The sequence below is a fragment of the Benincasa hispida genome, chromosome 8 (assembly GCF_027475165.1).
Source record: "Benincasa hispida cultivar pf3 chromosome 8, pf3_genome.v1.1, whole genome shotgun sequence".
NCBI classification, from domain to species: domain Eukaryota; kingdom Viridiplantae; phylum Streptophyta; class Magnoliopsida; order Cucurbitales; family Cucurbitaceae; genus Benincasa; species Benincasa hispida.
In genome coordinates, this window is record NC_143485.1 from 4,498,403 (window position 1) to 4,524,004 (window position 25,602).

General features: G+C 33.9%; 1 protein-coding gene across 1 annotated transcript; it reads right to left on the reverse strand.

Annotated features, from left to right (window-relative positions):
- Window positions 1-15,654: 15,654 nt before the first annotated feature.
- Window positions 15,655-24,952, reverse strand: RAD5 (DNA/RNA helicase protein). Its single transcript, XM_039038994.2, has 20 exons — window positions 24,116-24,952; window positions 23,768-23,901; window positions 23,426-23,561; window positions 23,224-23,277; window positions 23,002-23,142; window positions 22,769-22,920; window positions 22,612-22,696; window positions 22,246-22,506; window positions 21,959-22,105; window positions 21,713-21,865; window positions 21,125-21,192; window positions 20,871-20,993; window positions 20,698-20,797; window positions 20,501-20,613; window positions 18,770-19,048; window positions 18,441-18,641; window positions 17,769-17,862; window positions 17,621-17,692; window positions 16,448-16,546; window positions 15,655-16,208 (listed from the first exon to the last, which is right to left on the reverse strand). Exons 1-20 carry the CDS (start codon window positions 24,695-24,697, stop codon window positions 16,086-16,088), a joined length of 3,117 nt encoding a protein of 1,038 aa, XP_038894922.1. The 5' UTR covers window positions 24,698-24,952; the 3' UTR covers window positions 15,655-16,085.
- Window positions 24,953-25,602: the final 650 nt, after the last annotated feature.

The following is a 25,602-nucleotide window of genomic DNA, read 5'->3' on the forward strand; positions in this document are numbered from 1 at the left end:
CGGAGAGAAAATGGGAACAAAGTTAGTCGAACTTCTTCGACAGAGATGTTCAAGAACACAAAAGTATTGCATATTTCAATAAAGCTTTGGAGGTGGGCATGCAGGTCCTCGCCATGCCTTCCTCCGAATTGTCCTGCAGTCTGGATCATCTGTAGCATCACCAGTTTCATTTCAAATCTGATTTCGTCGAGGGCCGGCCTCATCATTCCTGGAGAAAATCATAGAGATTTGGTGATGCATAGTCCCTAATGAGTCTATTGCGATCGTTTGCCAACAGGATTGGATTCGCCATGACATTGTTATCATTTGATGCTCCGTTTCCAGGCTGCTCCGCCATCTCTTCTTTATCTGATTGTGGTTGTTGTTGGTGGTTTCTCAGTCTCCGTCTAACGTTCTCTCAATCTCCGAGTCGTAATTCGCCAGAGATTGAGAGTCTGCAAAGAAATTAAAAAAAATTACCTTTAGCACCCTATTTTGCCAAAGTCCCCAGCAACGGCGCCAAAAACTTGATGCTTGATTTTATGATGTGAATTATGGATGATATGCGATGGTGAAATTGTATTGTGCACTCAAGTTTCCTCAGTGGAATCCAAGTGTAAATTCCAGTGAGTTTCCTGGTAAGTCCAGGGTCGAACACAGGGACTTGTGAAAATAGATTGTGATGGTAATTTTTATGAGAACTTTGCAGTAATCAAATAAATAAAGAGTTATTGTTTTGTTGTTGATTGCATTAATGAAAAATAAGCAAATGCGACAGATTTGAGAAAAGTCAGTTGTGTGATAGATACATTGAGTATGCAGATGAACGGGTTGAGAGGGTCTTTAGCTAGCGTTACTTGGGAATGCATCGAACTATGCGATCATGCTACAACCATGCACCGCAAGTCATTTTCCAATGCAAATGCGATGCTCCTAAGTCTAGGTTGCATGTGTTGAATGCAAAAATGTCCATAAAGCTTATTCCTAAGTCTCTACTCTTGTCCTATGCGATGATGCAAGATACATAAAGGCAAGGTGACCGCATACAATCATATCTTATCTCTAGGATGCATGCGATGCGTTAATAGCGAACAATGCTTATTCCTAAGCTTCTATCTCTTGATTATGCATTCTAATCTGACTCTCCCGAGCCTAGATTCTAACCTGACCTTCCCAAGTCCAGATCTTGTCCTTAGACTACCCTCCCGAGTATGCCTAATGGACGAATGAAGCATACATAATACAAGATAATCGCATAGAATGAAGATTCCCTAGTTGTGCTAGCTAAATGCTTCTCAACCCATTCAACTGATTTAGCTACTCATGCGTAAATAATAGAGAGTGAACAGATATAGAGAAGTAGATTCCATTTCGATAAATGAGTGGAGTACAAAATAACAATGGAAGTTAAAGGTAGAAAGCCTGGTAGCAATTCCTTGCTGACCGAGGCTTTTACACTGTAAATCTCTATTCGGTTCCAAAGATGTTCCCGCTTTCGCAAGCGTCAGCCCTCTCTCTATCCTTGAAGCTTCCGACGCTCTCTCAAGCTTACTGGAACGATCTGTCGGCACAACCTCCTCTCTCGCATCCGTCTTAAAACGAAAGAAAACTATGAACAAAGACGTGCGAACTGAAGTATGAAATTTTGAACTGCTGAACCCCTTTTCTGAAGGTCGCCCTTGGTATTTATAGAGCATCCAGGGTGAAAGTCGGCTTCTCTCTCATGATTGTACAGATGGGACGGCTTTAATTCCTGGCTGATGCGCCGAATATTCGTCACCGAAAAGCTTAATGTACTTGTGATCGTTATCGGCTTTCAACTTAATTCGATTCGACTGTCATCAACTTTCTGTCCCATCGCGATTAATTAAACTTTCACCCAGATGCGTCCACCATGTTGCGCTGATCAAGTTGCAGCAATCCTTCTCGGGCGAATATTTGCGAATACGAACACCGCAAAGCCTTGCGGTGATGTTGCGCTCAACCAATGATTTCCTATGATCGCAATTTTCGCCTTGCGTTATCGCATATTCTGCACAAAAATACAAAAGTCAATTGTTCTAATGCGATGAACGCATGCGACCGCAATATTATGAAGTTGATGCTTAATGGACACAATTTAACATGGTGTCAGTGGGTGTATTGACGACAATTTATAATTCTCGCATTTATTTAACTCATTCATCTGCATGCTCAATATCTCTTCTGTTTGTTTCTATCTCTTTATCATCACTTGTATTCATCTTCTTAGTCTATCATTCACACCATGTATCAGACGCTTAATCTTAGTATTGAATGTTATGATCATTTCCATTATCATTTCTTTGTTTATTTTCGTTCACCCATAATTCATTTTCTCCATGACGTTTTCTTAATCCCATGGGTAATTAGCAAGAATTAAACAAGTAAATTAATTGAGTTAAGGAAATAATTAAGTTTAGTCAAGGCATGCTAGACGACATCTTCACCTATAAGAGCAGAAGTGAAGATGCCATTCCGCCTATCGAGAGAGGGTTGGAAGAATGTGTTAACTAAAGCAAAAGTACTTCTAGAGATGGAAGCAACCTTGCGTTCACCACGTTCATCCCTACTTCACCATAGAGATATGAGAACGCAGCCGATCATTGAGAGGTGTACGCCAAGGGAAAGCGGAACCTTAATTACATCTTTAAAGCAATTAACAAACTTGCGACATTTATACTAATTATTCTTTCCCCTTCTGATTCATCCATAAAGACTTGTCATCGCATACCACGATCCTTTGTATAAACTTCACAGTCAGTCTCGAACTCAGCATCATATATATCATGTATCTTGTATCTTGCATCATATTAGCTTAGGTTTATTTTCATTGCAATTTATTTTATTAATGCAACTTTAGTTTATCTGCACAATTTTACTTTACCGCAATTTACTTTCCTGTACAAACACACAATCTTTATTAATTGTAAAAACCGATCGCATATATCACAAATATAACACATTAATGACAACAATCCCTGTGTTCGACCTCGGATTACTCTGAAAAACTTGCGTTGGAATTATACTTGTTTTCAGCACAAGGAAACTTGTGACAACGCATAGCATACTACAAGCATTTCATTAATAACGCATACATCTAGAAGTAGTATCGCATAAAGTGTAAATAAGCATAACACAGCATCCACACACCATCTCCATCTTTTCAAGTCATCAAGTTTATGGCAACATGAGCTTGTATGATTCACATTCATCATTGTCCATATCCATATATGCTTAGAGAATCAATTTACAAGTCTACAGATCCCTTCATAATTCTTCTTGAACAGACCCCCCAGCTTCAGCCGTGTCTGGTTATAGGCATCTTTGTCTGACCACTATTGTTCAAAGTATCATAAACAAAAAAGGTTTAAGACAAAGGATTGAAAGTGAAAATGTGATCAAAATTCATATTCAACTAACCGTGTTTATTGAGAATGTGCATAAATGATACATTCAAGGAAAAATTCTTGTAGTGAATGTGTTGGATCTAAAGTTCCCTAAGAAAAAGCATAAAGAGGTTGCAATACCAAATCTTTACTCCTAGATATGAGATACGAAGAAGAGAAGTTTGGTTACTTAGATATGAGATATGAAGACGAAGAAAATTTTCTGGCAGCATAACGATGCTCCCACAACAAACCAAAAATTTACCTTGAACCTGTTCAAAGAAACACACTCCCAAAAATATTTCACAACCACTTGTTCTCAACAGAACTATCAGAATTCCCAAAAAATGAATATTCAAGAACACATACATCAATAAGAAAATTTAGCTCACAATGTACTTCAAATCTCAAATCACAAAAACTACCATAGTGCATGAATAACCCACAAACTACCATAGTGCAACCCAAAAACTCAAGCACCTTGAATCAAATCTAAACTACAAATAAATAGTACCCATGAGTCATAAACGCATGTTACATTCTAATCCAATATGGTCCAAAGAGAAACAAGCATACTGTAACTTCTCAAACAGAAATTTCCATATCATTAGAGTCACTTGAAAACACTTAGAAACTGTGCTTAAAACTGCAAGCATTCAAAAATGCACTTACCAGGAACAATTTTTACGTGAATCCCTTGCTGTTGCAAGAAATCCATCTCCTCCCCACCCCTTCAAAACAACTAAAAAACACACAAACAACAGCATTAAAAGTATATGGTAGAGGAAGAGATTGAGAGAACACAAATGTGAGGCAACTTCAATCAATATGAACTAAAGCTAAACTCGTAGGAGTATAACTGAGGAAGCAAGAGTTTTCTTGAAACAGGCACAATTCTCTTAAATCCTTATAATGCCAAAGCATTCTCCCTCTCAACAAATTTACAGCGATCTGTGCAGCAATGATAAAATCCACCAATTCATTACTAGGAGCATCTCCACCTGAAATGCATTATAAGAAATCCTTATGGCTACATAAATATTTGGCAATAACTTCAACCAAGTTGATTATTCCATAAGTGTACTAACCAAGCTTATCGATTGCAAAATTAACTTCATTAACAGTAAAGTTAATCATAAATAAGATGCTTTATTGGTATCGTTAATATCATAATAATCATTCGCTTCCTGCAAGCGATACAATCAGTTGAGCAATAAAAATAAAATACTTGAAAAACTTCAAGATATTTGCATTCTTCTATATTGATAAACAAACATAAATGCACACACAAACAAGAGAAGAAGAAGATATAGTAAACTATGAGCGAAGAAGGTAAATTCAATGTAGCCGTGATCCTGCTAGTCAAATTTAAATTCCACATGGGAGCAGGAATTACATATATCACATTTTCAACAATTTTGACTCAAGAAAACTGTATATGCTCCACATTAAAGATAAAAAAAAATCAGTATGTAGGCTACCTCCTTTGGTATAACAGCTGAAGAGATTTCATTGGGTGCATCCTTGTCATCAAATAAGCTATCTAGAGAATCTGATGATTCAGATTTTGATGTCCGTAGTGGCTGTACAGCCTATTTCACGAAATAAAATTACATGAATGTTTAAAGCAAATAATTCAAATGTAGTTATTTTCTAACTGAGCCAAAACTAAAGAATAATGAAAATTTCATATGTAAATTATTTGGCCATGACTAAATATTGCTGCAATTTTAAGTCATTGAAAATTGATTCATAAGTTCATTGCCTAACATATCTATTTGCCCGATGAATACAACCAAAGAAACAATGAAAATTCCAAGATATGTTAATGAGAAGAAATGTTTAATGAAACTAAACATTGTTTTCAATACTTTGGTTGTCCAATTAATCCAAGATCAGATTTATATATATTAAGGTTAATATAAAAGTTCACAACACCAAAACAATCAAAAGTTTACTTGCTTATGGCAGATTGTAGAAAAATGTGGATGATTACTGCCCTTTTCACCACTTCGTAAGCCATCAAGAGAATTTGATGACTCGGGAATTGATTTTTGTTCTGCCTAGTCAATTAAAGCAACTCATTCACTTTTCCAATGAAGCTTTAATGCTAACACATAAAACCAGTAACCAAAAAGGGTTGAAAAATATAAGAAGTTAATAATAACAACAACAATTGATCACAATGATATCAACTAAAACTAGTTTCTCAAGGCTAGTAATTTCAATAAGACTGTAATAGGACGACAAACGAACGACGACGTCCCTAACTTCGGAACGAACGACGATGAACGATGAACAGCAAATCCGACAGAGATCTACACAACGACGAAACGAACGACGAAATGTGTAAATCTAGTGGAGACCAGCAGAGAACGACAGATCTGGTGGAGAACGACGAAATGAGAGAGGAGTGAGAAAGAATAGGCTTTAAAGAGGGAAGTGTGAGAATGAGAGGAAAAAGAAAATAGAGGGAGAGTGAAGAGAGAAATGAAAAAAATGGGGGAATAATAGAAAGTTAGAGGAAAAAGTGAAGTGGGTCTTTAATGTCGGTTTAAAACTAACACTAAAGGTACCCCTACAATGTTGGTTTAAAACCGACATTAAAGATCCGCTTTAAAAAAAACCGATATTATACATCCAACTTCACTTTTTCCAATCGACACTAAAGTCCAAAATTCTTGTAGTGGATTTATATACAATAAAGACCTCTTTTGATGTGAAATATGTTGTATATTAAAGTCGATTTCTTCATCTCCATAATTTGGTCGTCGATTACAGTAGGTCGCCGCTTTCGTTTCTGTCGATAGTGGAGGTTCAAAATAAACCTCCATTGGTTGTCGATAATCTCGATTCAGGATGAACCTATGTTGGCCATCGATTCTTCCTTGGCTTACTGGTTGAACATTGGTAGCTAAATGAAGAAGAACGAAGAAGAATGGTTGTTGAATGAAGAAGAATGAATGAAAAAAAATCCTTGTCTATCGTATCAGTTTTCACCGAATGCAGAAGAATGAATGAAGAAAAACCCTCGTCTGTCGTATCAGTTCAAAATAAACCTCCGTTGTGCATGTGTGTATGCATGTGCGTATGCGTGCGTGTGCGCGTGCGCGTATGCATGTAAGTGTACGTGTGGTGTCGTGTGTGTGTGCGTACGTGTGCACGAGTGTGTGCACACGTGCATGCATGCGTGTGTGCGTATGCGTGCGTACGTGCGTGTGCGTGTGCATGTGTATATTTGGTTATATTCATGTAAAATCTAGGGTAAATAGGTCTTTTTTTGTTAAAAAAAAAAAGAAATAGCATGTTACATGGGCCTCATTTTAAGGCATTTTGTGTAGAAGCCCCGTTAAAAAATGGAAAACAGAAAAATAGCAAAACGGAAAGTTTTCTTTTGATTTATGGCAAAATATGAATTAATTAACTTTATATATAATTACATATATATATTATTGTAAACATAGTTTATATATGCATATATATGTGTGTATATATATGTACGTACGTACGTATGTATGTATGTACATATGTATGTATATAAGTATAATGTGTATATACATATATACATATATTAAAACCTTATATAAAATTTAGATATGTATAACCAGGGCAAGGAAGCAGGTCGAGGATGGGATCGGGGAATATATTCCTCGTCCTCGTCCCCGTTTAGTCAACGAAAAAAAATTTCTCCCGAAGATTCCCCACCTCATTCGTGGGGCTCCGACCCTGTTGGTTAAATGGACATCTCTAAATAAAAGACCGACGGGGTGTGGGTTTTGTTTTAAAGGGTGCGATTACAAGTGATGTAGATGTTGATATGAAAGAAGTGTTTGTTTGTTTTGATTTGATAGTTGCGGGCGAGCATTTTTGCATTCATGAAGAAGATTGATATTATCGAATGATTTAAGCAGGGCTTTGAATCTTTTCTTAAGGAGTAACTATTGTTTCTCTATTTTCTTTATCCATTCAAAGTTCTTTTTCTTTTCTTTTCTTCTTTTTTTTTCTGTCAATAAGAGTGTAGTTCAACTAGCATTATATCTGTATTATCGACTTCGAGAATAGAGGTTCGATTACCCACCCCACAATTTGATTACAAAACCTTTGGTGAAAAAAAAAGGTTTATTTTTAAATTTTTTTAGGGCTTCTTTGGTAGTATATTTGAAAATAAAAGATTCAATGTAAATAGGGTTTTATTTCATGTTTTAGGTATTTAGTAGTTTATTCAAAAACTGGATTCAAATTTAAACGATTGTTTAAAATATGTTTGATATTAATTTATAAATCATAAAAGTAATTGTAGTTACCCACTAAAAATTAGTTGACATTAAACTATTATTAATTAATATATGAACATATTTTATGTTTGAAAAAATTGTCTAAATATTACTTTGTAATATTATATAATTTGTACTATATAACATAATAAATATTTTAATTTTAAAAAAACAATTGAGTTTATAACATATCTATGATCTATATCTATAATAATATATATACATAAAAGTATGAATGTGGGAAAAACTTTTTTAGACAATTCTATTTTGATAATGGCTAAATTAACTTTAAAAATCGTACACTCACGTAAACAACCTTATTTTTTGGAAAAAAAAAAACAATTAAAACTCGCCCACTACTATTTAAACGCCTCAAGACATTAAAACTCACACACTCATGACATAACTTATATATTTAATATTTCTCAAGCTTGTTTGGATATTCTTAATTAAGGTTTAAAACTCCCCTTATCTTATTTTAAATTTTAATTTTTTTCTACATTAAAGCAAAAAAGTAGATTATATATTACTAAATTTTCTATTTAAATATAATATTTTGATGCATAATTAACATATGAATTAGGAAAATAATTAGTAGAAGAATCTTGAAAAGTTAGAATATGAAAAACTTTATTTTTAACTAAAACAAAGTAAGGAACTTAAAGATAAGACAAATCAGAGAGAAATGCAAAATCCACCCATGGAGTAATCTTCAAGTAACAATCGAGAACTGAAATCTTCGAGTATGTTTAGCTAAATCATGTCAGAATTATGCCTGCAAAAAAACGATGGATAGAACTACGAAGATGGAGATATCGAATGGCATCAACAAAATGTTGAACTTAATTCACATAGTGGTAGTTTCCAACCAAAAGATTTCAAAGAATTATGGAATCAGATTCGACCCAAAGTGAGACAATGCTAACCTCTCAAGCCTTAGAGATACCATCTAACATAGCAATGGCTTCTACGAGCTCCACATATCCAGACATAGCAACATAACCCTCCGAAAATGTAAAACAACACCAGTCATATCATGAATAATGGCTTCAATACCCACTGCATCTTCTGGACATGCAACATCAGAAATAAACTTAAAGGCCCGAAGAGGAGGGGCAAACCAAAGTGCAGATTCCTCCATAATCAGGAAATGGCGAGTCAACTGGATGAGGACGGCACTAGATTATCAAAAGATTCCACCAAAATTTACCACCCAACAGATAGGATCAAACTTGGAGTTGGTTTGGTCTTCATAAACAAGAAGGTTACTTCTATGCCAAATAGTAGAAGCAATGAGCAAAAAAATTCTAATGTCCAACAGGTTCAACAGCTCCTAAGCCCCACTAAAGAGAGATATAACATAAAAGTAGTGCATGCCAAAAATACAAAAACTAAAAGACCAAAGGCTCCATATACAACCCGACAAAGCATGCATACTAGATTTAGAACCATAATAGTATAACAGACACTCCCCACAAGTGATGATGGAACGATCTACCAAGGTATGACATGTTGGAAGAGCATTAAGGCATGCATGCCACAGAAAAGGTTTCGTTTTTTGTGGGACAGAAATAGCCCACAACGATTTCCAAAACTTTTCCATGTAAATATTAGAGGTGGGAGAAGTTTTCAAGGTCAAATCCAAAGCCAACTTGTACCCGCTCTTAACAAAATATAAGCCTTTTTTTTTTATCATAATGCCATAAAAATCGATCCGGTGGAGGAGAACGACATAGGGGGATACTATTGATGACATTAGCATCCTCCAGGTAAAATAACTTATTTTTTGGAGTCTGATCCCATTGGCCAGCATTGATAAGGCTACCTACCGAGACCATAAAATGTGGTCTTGGTAACGAGAGCAATTTGAAGGTAGATTCTCTAGGAATCCATTTATCTAAAATAAATAGCGATTGAATGACCATCGTCAATCCTCCAACCACCACCTTGAGAGCTAACAAAATGCATATGAAAATGAATATTTGTAACCATAATTATATATTAATTGCAATCCACAAAAATTGGAGATTCTAAATTTTAAATCTGTCTAAAAAAATTGTAATTGAACAAAATGGATAACACAAAATCTCGTAATCAACTTTAAGGGAATGTAATTATGAAAAATCTTGAATTAAATGAATGCAAATGAAAATTCATAAATAAAGGCAAAATTCGAAATTATGTAAATAAAGAAACAGATCAATATTACAAATTTTTTGAAGCTAAAATGAAAAGGTAAATTTAGTCAAATAAAAGCTCTTAATGAAATAAATTAAATTTTATGACATCTAGGAAATTTATGGTGTATAAAGGATTTTCTGTATAAAAATTCGTTTTTCAAACTAGAAGAAAATGAGATCTTCAATTGCTTGTTCTGAGACTAAAATATTTCAACCATTTTTTGCTTTTCTGTTATTATTGGTTATTTTAGTGTTGACAAAACAAATAACAATAAATAGAAAGTTTCATTTTAAAAAATAATAGAGTTTTGAAATTACAAAAATGACAAACCGACTTTTAGAGTTACTACTTAATAATCTATATTATTTAAAAAGGACTATAGGAGAGAAATATTTGGTTTTCCTTTTTGTCCCTTTTAGTTGATCATTGGGATATCTTACGTAATTTTAAATTATTAGAAAAATATCATTTTATTAATACTGCACATTAGATAATAAATTTAAAAAATCATATTTTATTCTTTAATCTCTTATTTATGAAAATCTTTTTTCTAAATCACATTTTATCTTTTATATATAAAGTTAAATAAAGGTTTAAAAAAATTAAAAACAAATCACATTTGGTTCTCTAATCTCTTATTCACAATTTTTTTAAAACAAATCACATTTTATTACTAATAATTTATACTTTACATTAAATAAAGGATTAAAAAAATCAAATCAAATTATGGTTTGAGATCTAAATTTTCACTATAAATAGTTAAATTCAATCTCTCATTTTTCATTACCCGTCCCCTTTCTTTTTTCAATTTTGTTAACCGACACTCCCTGACTTCTTTGCTTTCCTTTTTTTTTTTTAGAAATTGTGTTGTAGGTATTTTTTTTATTTCGTTAATTGCAACATTTTACCAATGTTTCTTTTCCTTCTCTAAGAAATTTAATTTCTCTGTCGCCTCTCCCTCTTTGATTAACGTGCGTCCTCTTTTTCAATTTTTTTTTTAACTTTTCAATTTTGTAAAAACATATAGAATGTTTTGTTGTAACTTTTTTTTATACGATTCTATAGTTTTTCTATAACACACGACATCACATATTGAAGAAAGTGGAGAAAAGACCTTGATTTTGAGGTTCAAGAAATTTCTCAAAAGTTCAAGCAATTTAGACATGAAAAAAGTATCAGAAAAGAGAAGAGAGTGATTGTTCTAATGTTTTTATAGTTTTTTCCATAAATGCACACCAATAAATTTAAGGATTTGTAATCATTTTTACTATTTTTATATGCTTTTGTTCTTTTCTTCTCTTTTTTAAATTTGTTATAAATGCACACCAATTCATAAAAATTTGAAATTAAGTTTAAAATCAAGAAGAAGATTGTTGCAAATCAAAAGAGATTAAGTTTTTAGGGTTTCCATTTGCATAGGAAAAAAACTATATTTTTGTTGAAATTAAAATTTGAAAAAAAAAATTGAACTTAGGAAGATAATCAATTTTTTTTTCAACTAAGAAAATAATTATTATGAAATTTTATTTAAAAAAAAAAAAAGAAATAATAATATTTTATTTCAATTAAAGTTTGAAATAAAAAAAAGATAATCATATCATCTAAATCAATTTAAAAAATTAATATAGATAAGATTATAATGGAAAAAATAATAATACTTCACTTTAAATTAAAGTTTAAAATTGAGAGAATAAAAAAATTATCATGATTGTTTTTTTAGAAAATCTTAGTTTAAATCAAAATTTGAAATTAATTAGATAAAAATAATAATAATAAATAAGAGATTATTATCATAAAATTTAAAAAAATAATAAAAATAATTATTTTTGTCTAACTTGAAGTTTAAAAGATGGAGAGAAATCAAATCATCCAATAAAAAAAATTAAAAAACAAGAAATAGTTATCATGAAAATTTTAAAGAAAATTGGTTTAAATCAAAGTTCGATATTGGGAATATAATCAAGTCATCAAAATGAAAATAGAAAAAAAAAAATCATATTTGATCTCTAACTAATATCTACTTCACGTTAAATAAATATTTTTTTCTCAAAAAGATCACATTTTGATCACATTTTATCTCTAACTAATATCTTAAATAAAAAAATATTTTTTAAAAGAAAATCACATTTTATCTTTAAGTAATATCTACTTTTTTTTTAGGAAAAAACACTTTTTTTAAACAAAATCACAATTTACCTTTAACTAATATAATACTTCATGTTAAGTAAAGGAAACACTAAAAAAAAAAAAAAAACATATTGATAAGAAAAGATATACAAACATGTCGAATTTCATGTCAAGGGGTTCAGACGAGTGATCTACGTTGGTGAATGACCCTTTGTCACATTTCATATGCATGGGTGGCAAAGAGGAAAATGTTCAGAATGCACTATAGGGGGAAGCATGGTATCAGCTCTCCACCACACGTAGGCCATGTGGCTTAAGTGAGCTATCCCATGGCACATGTTGTGTCATGGCGTGGGCGAGCATTACAAGACAAGTGTCTTGGGTGTCTTCCATCGAGAATAGGATCTCATGGACAATGTTGGACGGCATAGGTGTGCCGGCATTGCGCCATTTCCCATGGGCTAAAGATTCGATGTCCTGGTATGCCATTTTGTTTCGACAAGGACTTGGAAGGGTCTAAGTCTCGATTATGTCCGGATGGATGGATGTCTGAGAAGTCCCAATTTGGATTGTTGCCCATGGATCGGATAATAATGGTTCTCGATAAGCGTGCCTGAACAGGAGAGAGAAAGTTGATGACATCCTGACACTCGAGATGGCATCCTAAAGCTTCAATGAGACTCGATAGTTCTCGGTTGCCCAATACTTGCTCAATTGTCCTAGTAAGCATTGTAATGACCAGATAAAGCCCGGTAGGTGACCATTAAGCCGATAGAAGCCCAGTAGGCATCGAAGTAGGCTGGTAGAGCCTGGTAAGTGTTGTTATATCCCGGAAAGCCCCGATAAGTGTTTGAATTACCTGGTAAACCCCGGTAAAGGGTTATAAGCCTGTTTTGGACCAATGAGGTCTTAGAACTCATCCCAGTGAAGTTTCGAAGCGATGTAAAAGTATGGGAGACGTGTTATTGGGAACCAAGATGATGAAGAGAGATGTGATGTTGCATTGTGATGACCTTAGCCTCATATATGGGCAAGATCGAGCCACAGGACTTGGCCTAGAGTAGAGGCAAGTTGGCTAGAGTCGCACATGAGGAAAAATACATGTATGGGAGACGTGTATGGCAAAATGAAGTTCAGTTCCGCATGAGTTCAGTTCGATTGAGGATGGAATAACCTCACCTAAGATCCGACGAAGCTTCAAAGAATCGAGCAAAAAGTGAATTGGGACTTAAGCATCCCTCAAGGCTAACCATGCCACACGATTGGAGAAGTACGACCGTGACACAACACATGTAATTCCGACTAGTATATATTAAATGACCAAAATACTCTGCCAAGAAAAATTATAGATAAATTGAAAAAAAAAAATCATAACATCCAAGATTTACTTGTAGTTAAAAAAAATGGATATATATATAAAGAATAGATAAATAAAGTAAAATTTTATTTATTTTGTTTACAAATCATTTTTTAAAAAATGAGCATAGTAAATAGAAATACAATATACCTCTAATTAACCTAAAAGCCTTCTAGAAATTTGAGGAAAAATCATATTACAACTCAGACTAAACCCACGCTTCGACATACTATATTTGAATTAAGAAAAAAAAATTTAAATGACAAAATTATTAGAAATATTTTTAAATATAAAATGTCAAAATGTATAATTTTGACAAGGATGTCCTTTCCGAGAGTTTGAATAATAATTTTGTTTTTTAGAAGGAAGGGAACTTCATTAACGATGAATAACAAAATTCATACCACATAAATCATTTTGGCCAAAAAGATTGAAGCCAAAACGAAAAGGAATCTCCATAACAAAGGGGAGCTAGAATCAAAGGCAAGTGAAGCTAAAGAGTGAGTTAACAAATTACAAGTTAACAAAATTCATGAATTGCGATGGACAAGGGTTGATCATTAAAAATCTTTAAGAAAATGGTTAATCGATGATTTAGATGTTTAAGATTGTATTTCGATAACAATATTTGTACTAAATATGAAATGTATATATAATATTTAATTTGTAAATACATTTGAAAAACATAAATGATATTTTAATAAGTAAACCTCAATTTTTTAAAAGGAGAAAATAAAAAAAGATAAGGGATTTTTAAAAAATCAAATAAGAAAGATTAAGTAAAACATTTGCAGCTGAAGCCTGGTTACCATGTATCTAGGATCTTTGAAAGGCCATTTTAGGATTATCAAAAATTGAAATCATGTGTAAAGTAACCACTTTACCATAATTCTGAACAAATTTATTTTTTGATAAACTTTGTCATACACCTCAATTTTTCCATTATTTTGTTACGTTAAGGAGTCGTTTGTTTTTCGAGAATGATAACGAGAATCTTTCAATACCCGAAATTATAAATACTCAAAATTATAGATGTCTCACATCTTTAAATAAACGTGTTTGTTGGGTAGGAAAATTTTAATAGATAATACTTGAATAACTATATTTGTTTTCCAAGATTTCTATTCGAGAATGTCTTAAATTACATAATGTTCTAAGAATACCTTTACAACTATTCATTAATTTATAATTAATTTAATAAAATCTTATATAACATATCTTTATTAATTTAAGTTTCTTGATTAATGTAGTTTTAATATTTTATTTGTTAACTTTCTCAACAAAATAATATATATTAATGTGAGATTTTTGTAAACCATATACTAATTTGCATTTAAATTTGAATATCTTTTTTATTTTTAAATTTTTTACATATACTAATTTAAACCTACACTGATTTACATTGAAATTTAAATTTGAATATCTTTTTTAAATAATAAAAACAACTGCAACCAAAGAGTGTAAAATAGATAATATTTATTTTAATTATAGAATGAAAATAAGTAAAAGGTGTACGTGTGTATATATATAAGATTTTTTTTTTTAAAAAAAAAAAAGTAAGAAGGGAATACCCTCATAATGAGAATCCAAAAACCTATGTTTCATCCAAAAAATCTCGAGATATCCTTCCTAAGAATATCCTAAGATGCTTGGAAATCTTTAAATTTCAGGTACTTTTACATTATTGCATCTAGCAAAACAAATAATGCAAAATAAATACAGTACTCCAAATGCTTACTCCATGAGAATCTTGGATTCCCACGAAACAAACAATCTCTAAAAAAAAAAATTTTTTTTATAATTGGACTACTACGAAATTGATACATACAAACATAATTTTAAATTTTGGAAAATCTAATGTTGATATCTCCCATTAAAAGATAAAATTTTATAAATAAATTGATTTAGATACCCCATTAGAGTTTCATTTTAAAACCGTTGAATGCTGAAGGATAACATTTCACACATGTATAAAATTTCTTTAAATGCAAGGATTAATGAATGGTAAAGAAAATAGCAAAAATCATATAGATAATAATAATCCTTCTTTGTTGGCTCACTATGACGTTTATTTAGAAGAAATTACGTGATAATTTTAAAGTTTTAAGATGAATAAATTTATTTAGCTGATTTTAAATAAAATAAACTAAAAATAACTACAAATCACTAATAAATTATTTAAATTCGCTTATGAATGTTTACGTATAAATTTATACCATTATTATTAATTTTAAGTTTTAATTGGTACAACCTTTAGAAATAAATATCGGCCATGAGAAGTTATATTTTTCATGCAACTTTATCATCACTTTGACCAAACATTAAAAGATTGATGAAGCCATATAACATATATTAAAAGAATTATAACATAATAATAATAATATGTACTTTGTTGCCTCCCCATCTGCAAAATTTCCAAGTATACAACCCAATAAACACATCATTCTTTATGGTCTAACTCATTAACAAACCCAACTTATGGCTATAAACTCCCTAGTCTATACACAAGTGGTTTAAATAAATACTATTAATTTACAGCAAGCTCTCTGCCTTTACTCAAAAATTGTTAAGAGAGAAATAAAAACACTACTTGAGCCAAATTTTACTGACCTCCCCCCTTGTGTCTGGGACAACAAAATCTGTTGGCCTGCATAAAAATAGGTTTAAGCTGATTCATTTCCCTGGTCATTCCAATTAGCCAACAGCTTCAAGGGAAAAGGATAGCCCATCATAAAACAAATCTGTGATTCATTTACTGCATCAAGTAAAAAGCATCTTCAATTCTTCAATTCGTGCACTTCGAACTTCTTGATCTGTTAAGGCACCGGAAATTAATCGTTGTTTTCTTGCTTGTACTGCCTCCATCCTTTCCTCCACAGTACCCTGAGAAGTAAAGTTAGGTTTCAAACAAGACCATCATGTTTAAATTGCAACTAGCAAACTAGTTGACACGTTCGCCATTTATGTCAAAATAACTTCCGGTGATAGTGATTGGTATTTTCAATGGTTAAAACCCTTTTTTCAAGTTTTAACCATCTTAAATGTCTATCAGCAGGTATTAAATCCTAATTATAAACATCACTACATAAAATGTCTCCTTGAAGTTGAAAAAGAGATTGCACCTTCACTATAAAGCGTTTTATTTTCACACTTTTAGTTTGCCCAATGCGATGAATGCGCATAACTGCTTGTTCTTCAACTGCTGGATTCCACCATGGGTCCTACAACGATTGTTTAACCATAGACCATCAATTATGCCATTGAAATTACTGTTAAATATTACAAAACTCTCTTTTCAATTAGTAAAGAATGAAATGACCAAGCAGGGTCTTCATGCTTAGACTAAGAGAAGTACAGTTGTTAAGCATGAACAGCAAGTATTATTGTATTAAAACGATGAACAAAATGGCATCACAATTAAAAATAATAATAATAGATGTAAATAATGCATATGAAGCAAACAAAGAACAGATCGAAATTCAGAAAAGCTTTAAATAGTGAAAGTCTAGTGAAACTACTAGATATAAATATGAACCAATACCACCCAGTCGCTGTCATTATCTTTCAATCTACCCATGTTTCTAAAAGGAAAGGCGAAGGATGGAATCCAAGAAAAACTACATCCGATTGCATTCTTCGCCTCTAGATAATAGACAAAAATTCTGGATGCTTTTGGGAACACCCAATAGCAGCAATAGTATCTAACAAGTTCCCTACAAAGTTGTAACAAAAGAGCAATGCACAAAGAGATGATCAATATCTTTCCCTAAATGATCATAGATTGCACATCTTTAAAAATTGAGAACCATGCAGTCATTTGTGCTGATTTTTCCTACAGCTTCTGACCAAGACGAGATTTTGTGTTCATTTGTGCTGATTCTTCCTACAGCTTCTGACCAAAAACAGTGTATTGAAGCACCAAAAGACGTGAGTCAAAGAGGTTGGATAATCTTATCAAAGAGTTGTGAGAATCCTCGATCAAAATTACAAGCAGGCTCCCCAATTGGTTTGAATCAAACAGGAAGAGAAGTTATAACTTTCAAAAGCATTTAGGCATAATAGATCAGCTAGAAACAAGAAACATAATCAATTGTTTTCTCTGTTTCTAAATTCTATACCTGTCTAAAACTGTGTTTTCCTCTTTAACCAAAGTATCTATAAAGAAGAGCAATTAGCACATAAGTTGGTCCCAAGAACCTTTGGATTGCTCATAAAACTATAGCCAAGGAGCATTTTTAAAATAAAGCATCTATCAAGAAGCAATCAGCTTATATGGCTTGATCCATTAGGCATACCAAAACGAAGGCATTTGAAGCAGCTGTCAAATTTATTCCAACTCCACCAGCTTTAAGTGACATCAACAACACCTAAAGTCACAACCAATCCACAATGTTACCATTAAACAGCGCCCCACACAAAACTGCAGAAAATAAAATTGCATACCAGAATTCCATTATCCTCTGAAAACTCCTTTATTACTTTTTCTCTCTGCTGTTGACTTAAAGTTCCATCCAATCGGAGAAAAGGAATATTACTCCTATGATGAAAAGAAAGGTAATTCTAAAAACCATACATGCAAGAATTAAAGAGAATGAAACACTAACGCTACACGGCACAACAGAATGTGATACAGAAATGTGAGAAACAAGGACCGGATGATGACTTTGATCCATGATTAGTACAATACATTCCAAGAGCATTAGCCTACTTAAGGTTCAATCTTCCACATTACCCCACCTAAATACTTTGAAACAAAAGAAAATGATCACGATATCATGCAATAACCATTACGTTTGTCAATATTCACATCTTTTTGCATCCCATGGCAATATATAGATGTTGTTACATACTTTGTTTGACAGTTCTTTCATTACAAATCGAAAAACTTCTTGCATGGAGTTAATTGCAGATAGATTGAAGTATTAAAATAACAAGAAATCTTAGCCATCTCCTCCTTTTACTGTAATTGGTATTTCATTATGTAATCCATTACAAAGAGGAAGCTCCAACCTTTAACACTCTTTGTACAACTGTTTTCAATTAGTACCAAATCAAACGCAATGCAATTACGGCCATGTGTTGGCTCTTCACAAAAGAAACTTTAAGATAACATACCGAGAGAGAGGAACTTGTAAAAGATCAAGAAAGGCAGTCCACTGGCTGAATAAAATACTTTTCGACCCTGACAAACGAATAGTTTCAAGTTCATTCATCAGAGCCACAACTTTGGATGATTCAACCCAATTTTTCTCAATATCAATCTGGAAACGATTCTCAGTTGGAGCAGTTATAAGATCCTGTTTATTGATCGCTTTCCTATAGAGCAATTGTAGGGTTAATTAACACTTGAGCGTGAAGTGGAGACATGCAAGTCAAAGAAATCCAGTTACACTTTTTTTAAAAATAAAATAAAATAAAATAAAAAACTAAGATAAGATAAATACCTACAAACTGGACATAAACCAGAACTAGAGTTTCTCCAACTTGCCAAAAGGCACTCTCGGCACATACGGTGAGCACATGGTGTTAATACTGCATCTTCAAATACCTCGAGACAGATTGGACATTCTCCATGTTCACCGCTGCGAAGCTCTTCAATAACTTCTTGGACATAAGCATGAGAAGGCAGATCTCTCCCTTCTCCTACCTGTGTGTTTGGAGTGCCTTTAAGAAAACGCTTTGCTAGCTTATTTAGATCAGAATATTCTTGGGTATCACCTCGACTGCACAAACCAAAACCATCAGTTAGCCTTCTCTCAGAATGATAGGCAATAAGAGAGTAGGCCATGGCCAGGAACCAGTTTCCCTCTAGTGTAGTCTACTGAAAGTGTTTAAGGATTGGGTACAGTGTAGTTTAGCTAAGTCTTAGGAAATTTGTACGGATGACCTAAAAATTGGGCCAAAAATGTCAAATAATCCAAATTTTCTATAAAAATGCCAAATGACCCTTTGCTGACATCAAATTCAAGTGAAATTACCAAAATATACTCGCACACACATGAAAAAGCCATCTCGCTCTCTCTTGGTCTCCCTCTCACTCTCTTCTTTTTCTCACTCACAAATCACTACTCTCTCTATATCTCTCACTCTAGCTCTCTCTCTCTTGGTCTCGGTCTCTCTCTCTTCCTTTTCTCACTCATAAATCCCTCTTCTCTCTATATATCTCTCGCTCTTCCTTTTCTCACTCATAAACCACTCTTCTCTCTCTATATCTCTCGCTCTTCCTTTTCTCACTCATAAATCACTCTTCTCTCTCTATATCTCTCGCTCTCTCTGGGTCTCACTCTCCCTCCCAGGTATGCGATTGTCTTCATTTCACATTCTTCACTCCTTTTTTCCTTCTGTTTTATGCTCATGGATTTGGAATGCTGTCCGTCAAGTTAGGAGGGCCATTGCCGGAGAAGAAGAACAAACGAGGAAAAAAAATGAGGGGAAAAAAAGAGATTTTCGCCGAAAATGGTCCACTGGAAAAGAAGAAAAAGAAGAAAAGAGAAAGGGGTAAAAAGAAAGGTTAGAGTTTCAACAAAGTTGATCGACTGGAGAAGTTGTGGTCGCACCAGAGAAGAATAAGGAATGAGGAAAAAATAAATCAATGGCATATTCAAAACTTTTCTCAACCACGACATTAGCAGAAGGTCATTTGACATTTTTTTTTTCAAAAAATTGGTCATTTAACATTTTGAGTCTTTAAAATAGGTCATCTGTACAATTATTCCCTAAATCTTGTGCTTTAGAAGTCATCAAGAGTCCAAAGTTTAGCCAGAAAAAATAGGTGCTGTGGATTACCGCTTGAACAACTCTTTGGTTGATAGTATGGTTAGAGAGATGCAAGAGTCTTACGTGGACAAAGGAAAAACTTTGGAATGATGTTTTTATTTTCTTGTACTTCTGGGCTCTCAAATCTGAGTACTTTTGTAATTTCTCTTTCGGCTTTGTTGACCAATTGGAGACTTTTTTTACTCAGTGGGTGTATGTATCTCTCTTATTTTAATGAAATTCAGTTGATCATGCATATATATTGAAACAACTTAATAAACAACTTACAAAATGTTTATTCAAGTGGCCTACAAGATTTCCAGTTTCCAGACGCCTCAATACCATTTCATTCCCAACTCCAGTAGAGGAATGGAAAAAAAATTTAAAGAAGTTATTGAAGAGAGAGGAAGAAAAAGCACCTCATCACAAGAAAGGGATGATCACAACATTGGCGAAGACGTAAAAGTAACTCCAGTATTGATGCATAATTGTGAAGGACACGTCCTTGCTCAACAAATTGGTCAAATTTCACCTATTTTTTTGGATATCATGTCACGCAAGTCAATAACTCAAACAAAACAAGCATGACACATTTGCACAAGCAGCCCTGAGTTACCTTGGATCTCTTGAAGAGTGCCTCGTAGAAATCTTTTTCAGCATCTGTAAGTCCACAGTAAATCACCTGGACATCAGCTGGAGGAAGAACTAAAATTGGCCTGCAACACCACAAGTTATGATCAGAATGTACATTGGCATTACTCAAATAACAAGTCTCAGCCAGTCACTAACCTGCCTTCTCGATCCTTACTATATTTAGTCCTCCTCAGCATGATCGGCTTTAAGATGGATTGAACCAATTTTAGCCCCCGCTCATCACCTTCTTCAAATGGTTTTTGAATGATTTTATTCCACCTAAATCAGAAAGGAAATTTGATCGATGCAAAAAAAGATGTGCTACATCAAGGCATGAAGAAAAAATAACTCGATATAGCATAATGAAGTGGAAATATTTGAAATGCGCAATACATTTAGCAGTAACTGACCACGCCCAATTTCCCCATGGTTCAATCCGCAAAAATCGAAGAAGACTAAAGATATCCTCCAGGTTGTTCTGTGTCAATTATATTTAATGGAAGGCAACAATAAATGACATTAGCATTGATAATTCACATCAAGAAGTTACCCAGAATGAAAACACAGCACTGTACTTGAAAGTAGTTGATCCCAAAATCCACAAATATAAGGTATTAGACAAGAACAAAGAATACAAAGTTTAATGCAAGCTATCAAGTAAGCAATATGAGAAGCTTTAGTTGTCGATCCCAGTGCTAGAAATAAATATTTTTTACAGCATGCAATATTACTTTGATAAATATGGTTGTAACTTTGACCTGAAAACATTGATTGAAAACAATTCATAATTTCCATTGCTTAAAAACTTTTCACAGTTTCAGTTCTTATTTTTAAAGGATTCCATGAATCGCAATAACCCCCACCCCCCCCACCCCCAAAAAAAAAAAAGGAAGAAAAGAAGAAAAGAAAAGAAAAAGTATGCACAAAAGGCAAAAATGCAAAGAACAAAAAGAACGGATCTGGATGTCAAACTAAAAAAAACTTCACATGGGTGTTACCTGAATAGGAGTACCAGTAAGACACCAGCGACGGTCAGCAACTAGTGCAGAAGCAGCAATGGATATTTGGCTTTTAGAGGACTTAATAGTGTGAGCCTCGTCAAGAACAACTCTGAACCACCTAACTGAATAGAGTCCACCTTCTTCAGCATTCTACAAGCAGATATATTTTTAAAAAAAAAATGAAAACACGACTCAGTGAAAGTGAGTTTAGAATCACCAACTTAGAATGAAGTTTGCAACTACCTCTGTAGAAAATTCTGAGGCTAAAACCCCATAGGTAGTGATTACGACATCATTTTGTGTCAAAGCTCTAGCATCCTTGAATCTAGTTTGCCCATAATGAACATGTATAGACAGAGATCCAGGTCGCACGTGAGCTTCAATCTCTGCCTGAAAAACAAAGAAACGATTCAAAGGAATTCTCAAATACGATTAACCATCTTACTGAGCATGATACATGGAACAAATTGAAGTTTTGGAAGTTTAAGCAAGCAATATGAGTCAGCTGAATGACAGAGAGGAATAAATACCTTCCATTGTCCTAGAAGAGTCATGGGACAAATAATCAGATTGCCGCCGCTTGCTAAGGTGTTCCTCTGCTGCGACAACTTTTCAAAACCTGTAATTTTGGCCTTCTTCAAAGAATTCAAAGATTGGTCAATGTTTCCTTCATCACCCTCAATGGAGGAACGTGTCAGCTGACTATTGGATACTCCACCTCTTTCTGAATGAGCAAGAAGAAGTGATATGGTCATGATGGTCTTCCCGAGGCCCATGGCATCAGCCAGAATCTTTCATTGGTAATAATTAACCTATGTGTCAGTAAAAACAAAAGTAGAACGAATAACAAAAGCAGGAATGCAACTACAACTATGCTTCATTATTTAAGAGTTTACCCCTCCTCTGGCTATTTGGAGAGTGCTTGGGAACTCTGTCGTTGCCTCACCAGAAAAGGAATTTAAATAGATGACAAGTTCCCTCCTACGGAAAGATCACAAAATCAAGACATAGACAGACAAGAACTATATCTCATGAAAGAAAAACCCAGCGTACTTGTCTGCAAGACGATAAGCTTCCCAACATGGATGAAGGGTTGTTGCAGCCTCATCCATGCACTTTCCTTTCTCCAGATGGATCATCCAATGAAGAGCCTGCTTTTGGTAGGGCCGAAGTTCACATAGCAAGGCACTGGGTGGATCCATTTCCTATGGACAACATATTTCTAAAAATTACAAGTCTGAACTGCAATCCACTAACCCACGATATTCTAACAAAAGTATAGCTACCTCCAGCTCCGAAGTATCCCCAGCACCAACAATATTCTCAAGATCAATATCTGATATTGACTCTTCATTTTCAGTCCCATTATCATTTTGAGAACAATTCTTCAAGGTATGCGCTAATGAGGATGGCAGACTATAACTAACCTGCCGTATAAATGTCTTTGAGTATAAACCTATCTTATGAAATCAGCTATGAGTCATATGACAAAGTTATTCTGCTCAGACCTTTGAGTCCAGCAGTCGTTTTCTTCCACTCAAGTCCTCTGGAGTAAACTCAGCCTGACCACATTCACATTACATCATTTAAAAATGTCATTTATAGAATTGTATAATTTCACATATCCAAACACAATGAGTTCATCCACTAAATCAACCTAGCTCTTTAATCACACAAAAAAAAATGTATGTAAAGAACAAGAGATCTCACCTTCTTAAAAGATGTTAAACCAAGAAGCCGAAACAAAGTTGGGAGAGGATGAATAACTGATTCTGCAGCTGCATTGCTAGCTGCTTTGAGAGAGGTCTGCTGGTGCTTACGAAGCAAAGAACTGTTAATGTATATACTGCATTCCAATGGCATATAGCTTCATTAGTTAATAGAAGCTGCACATCAGAGACGGGAAGCTTTTTACCTCATAGTAAATAAGAAACGTGCTCGTATGCCAATGTAGACAAAGTATACTAACGAAAATATCATCACAACATATGAAAGAGAGCTCATATTGGTAACAACACATACGTATGATCCTGATGATGTTGGTAAGCTTACCTTATAGATAAAAGAATCGTATCCATTAAGGCCAGCACCTCTGGTGCAGATTTACACGAACCCTCTATTCTAACCTTTTTATCCCTCACCAATGGCACAAGGCATCGAGCCCATTCATTGGGTATTCGACCAATCTAACAAAACCCCATAAATTTTTATATGATAAGAACAGGAACATATCACTAACAAATGGAGGAAAAGACACAAATGATAGACAACACATCTGTCTAAGCCAAGGGAAAGGTATACAAAAAGGTTTCTAACTGTAGACCATTTGGAAAGAAAACCAATATATTTAAATTAACAAAATCAAGACATAAACTGAAATAGCAGAATTCCACACACTACCTCCCCAGAATCTTTTGTAGAAAACCTCACAATCTCCGAACCATTGGCCATGTGCCTTCCCTTCCCGAAAACCTTAGCCGGTGAAGGTGTTTTACACCCATTCCTCGAAGGAAATGTGAATGCCACTCCATCTCCAGGCTTCACCTTCCTGCCTTTAGCCGTAGACAGCCCGGCCACTTCAGCACAGCCAACGAGCCACCACTCATTCCCAATCAAACTCGAACATGGACTAGAGACTTCCACGACGACATCCTTGATGACACCAACATTACACGGACTCCGAGTAGAACTTTCCTCAGGCGACGGGAAATTAGCACCTTCATCCCGAACCCTCTTCGACGTAGAGACAACAGGCTTGCTCTCAGAACTCGGAACGCAAGGAACATGAAGAACATCAGAATTTTCCTGAACTCGCGGTTTATCCCTCGCTCCGAAACTAGGGGTATCGTAGATTATATTAATGGCAGCGGTGGCGTCGTTATTGGCCAAGTGGAGGGCTCTGATAACATCCATATAGGAGAAGTCGGGACCGACAATGGAGCGTATCGTGGAAACGAGTTCGTCGTTCATCTTGCTTCCCATTTGGGGATTGAAGATTGAAACCCTAAACCCTGATAACGAAAATACAGATAGCGAGAAAGAAGATGGGCGTAGAAGTGAAGAACTTGTGAAGATCTACTGAGTTCTTCGATTACGGCGAGAAGAATTTGAATGGATGAAGATCAGAGAGGTTGAAAATGGCGGGGAGAAGAATTGAAAAAGAGGTAAAGAGAAGAGTGAAGAGGCGCGTGAGATGATCTTTGGCTGTGCCGTTTCCCGCCATGTGAACTGGAAACTATTGTGGCACCGTGGCCAAAATTTGACCATAACCAAATGGATTTTTTAATTAAAAAAATGATGAAGTATTTAACGAAAATATTAATATAAATATGTTAAATTAGGTGTGATGTAGATGTCCATTGTTAGTATTTATCAGCCGTATGTCACTTATCATTAGCATATGCGTGTTCATGTATCTCAAGATTATACATTATTAGTGGTCATGTAATCCATCTCCCAATTGCCAATTTGTCTAGACATTTAGTGGGTTTTAAGAGACACATACATATTGGTGATCAATCCAAAAAAGATTGGAGAGAGTGGAGAAATTCATTCTTTGTTATTTTATTTACTTTTTGTTATTTATTTATTTTATATATTTATATATTATATTGTATTTATTTTAATATTTATTTATTTTATTATATGTTATTACTATATTATACTTTCTTCATATCTGTATTCTCGTTGTACTCCTTAAATTTACAACACGTTATCAACACAAGCTCCCATCATTTTTTTTGCTAAAGGTGGGTCCTAAAGGTATATCAGTTTTTCCCTCTTTGTTATAATTAATAAATTTAACGTTATTTTTATATTTAATATCTATTAAATTTCTAATATAAATACAATATTTCATGATAGTGCTGCCATGAAAAATCTTACAA

Coding starts and splice junctions, on each gene's coding strand:
- RAD5 (XM_039038994.2), bottom strand. CDS start 24,697: ATGGGAAGCAAGATGAACGACGAACTCGTTTCCACGATACGCTCCATT. Junction 20,614..20,697: donor CACTCTTCAAGAGATCCAAG/GTAACTCAGGGC, acceptor CCAAAAAAATAG/GTGAAATTTGACCAATTTGT. Junction 19,049..20,500: donor CATCCCTTTCTTGTGATGAG/GTGCTTTTTCTT, acceptor TGGTTTGTGCAG/TCGAGGTGATACCCAAGAAT.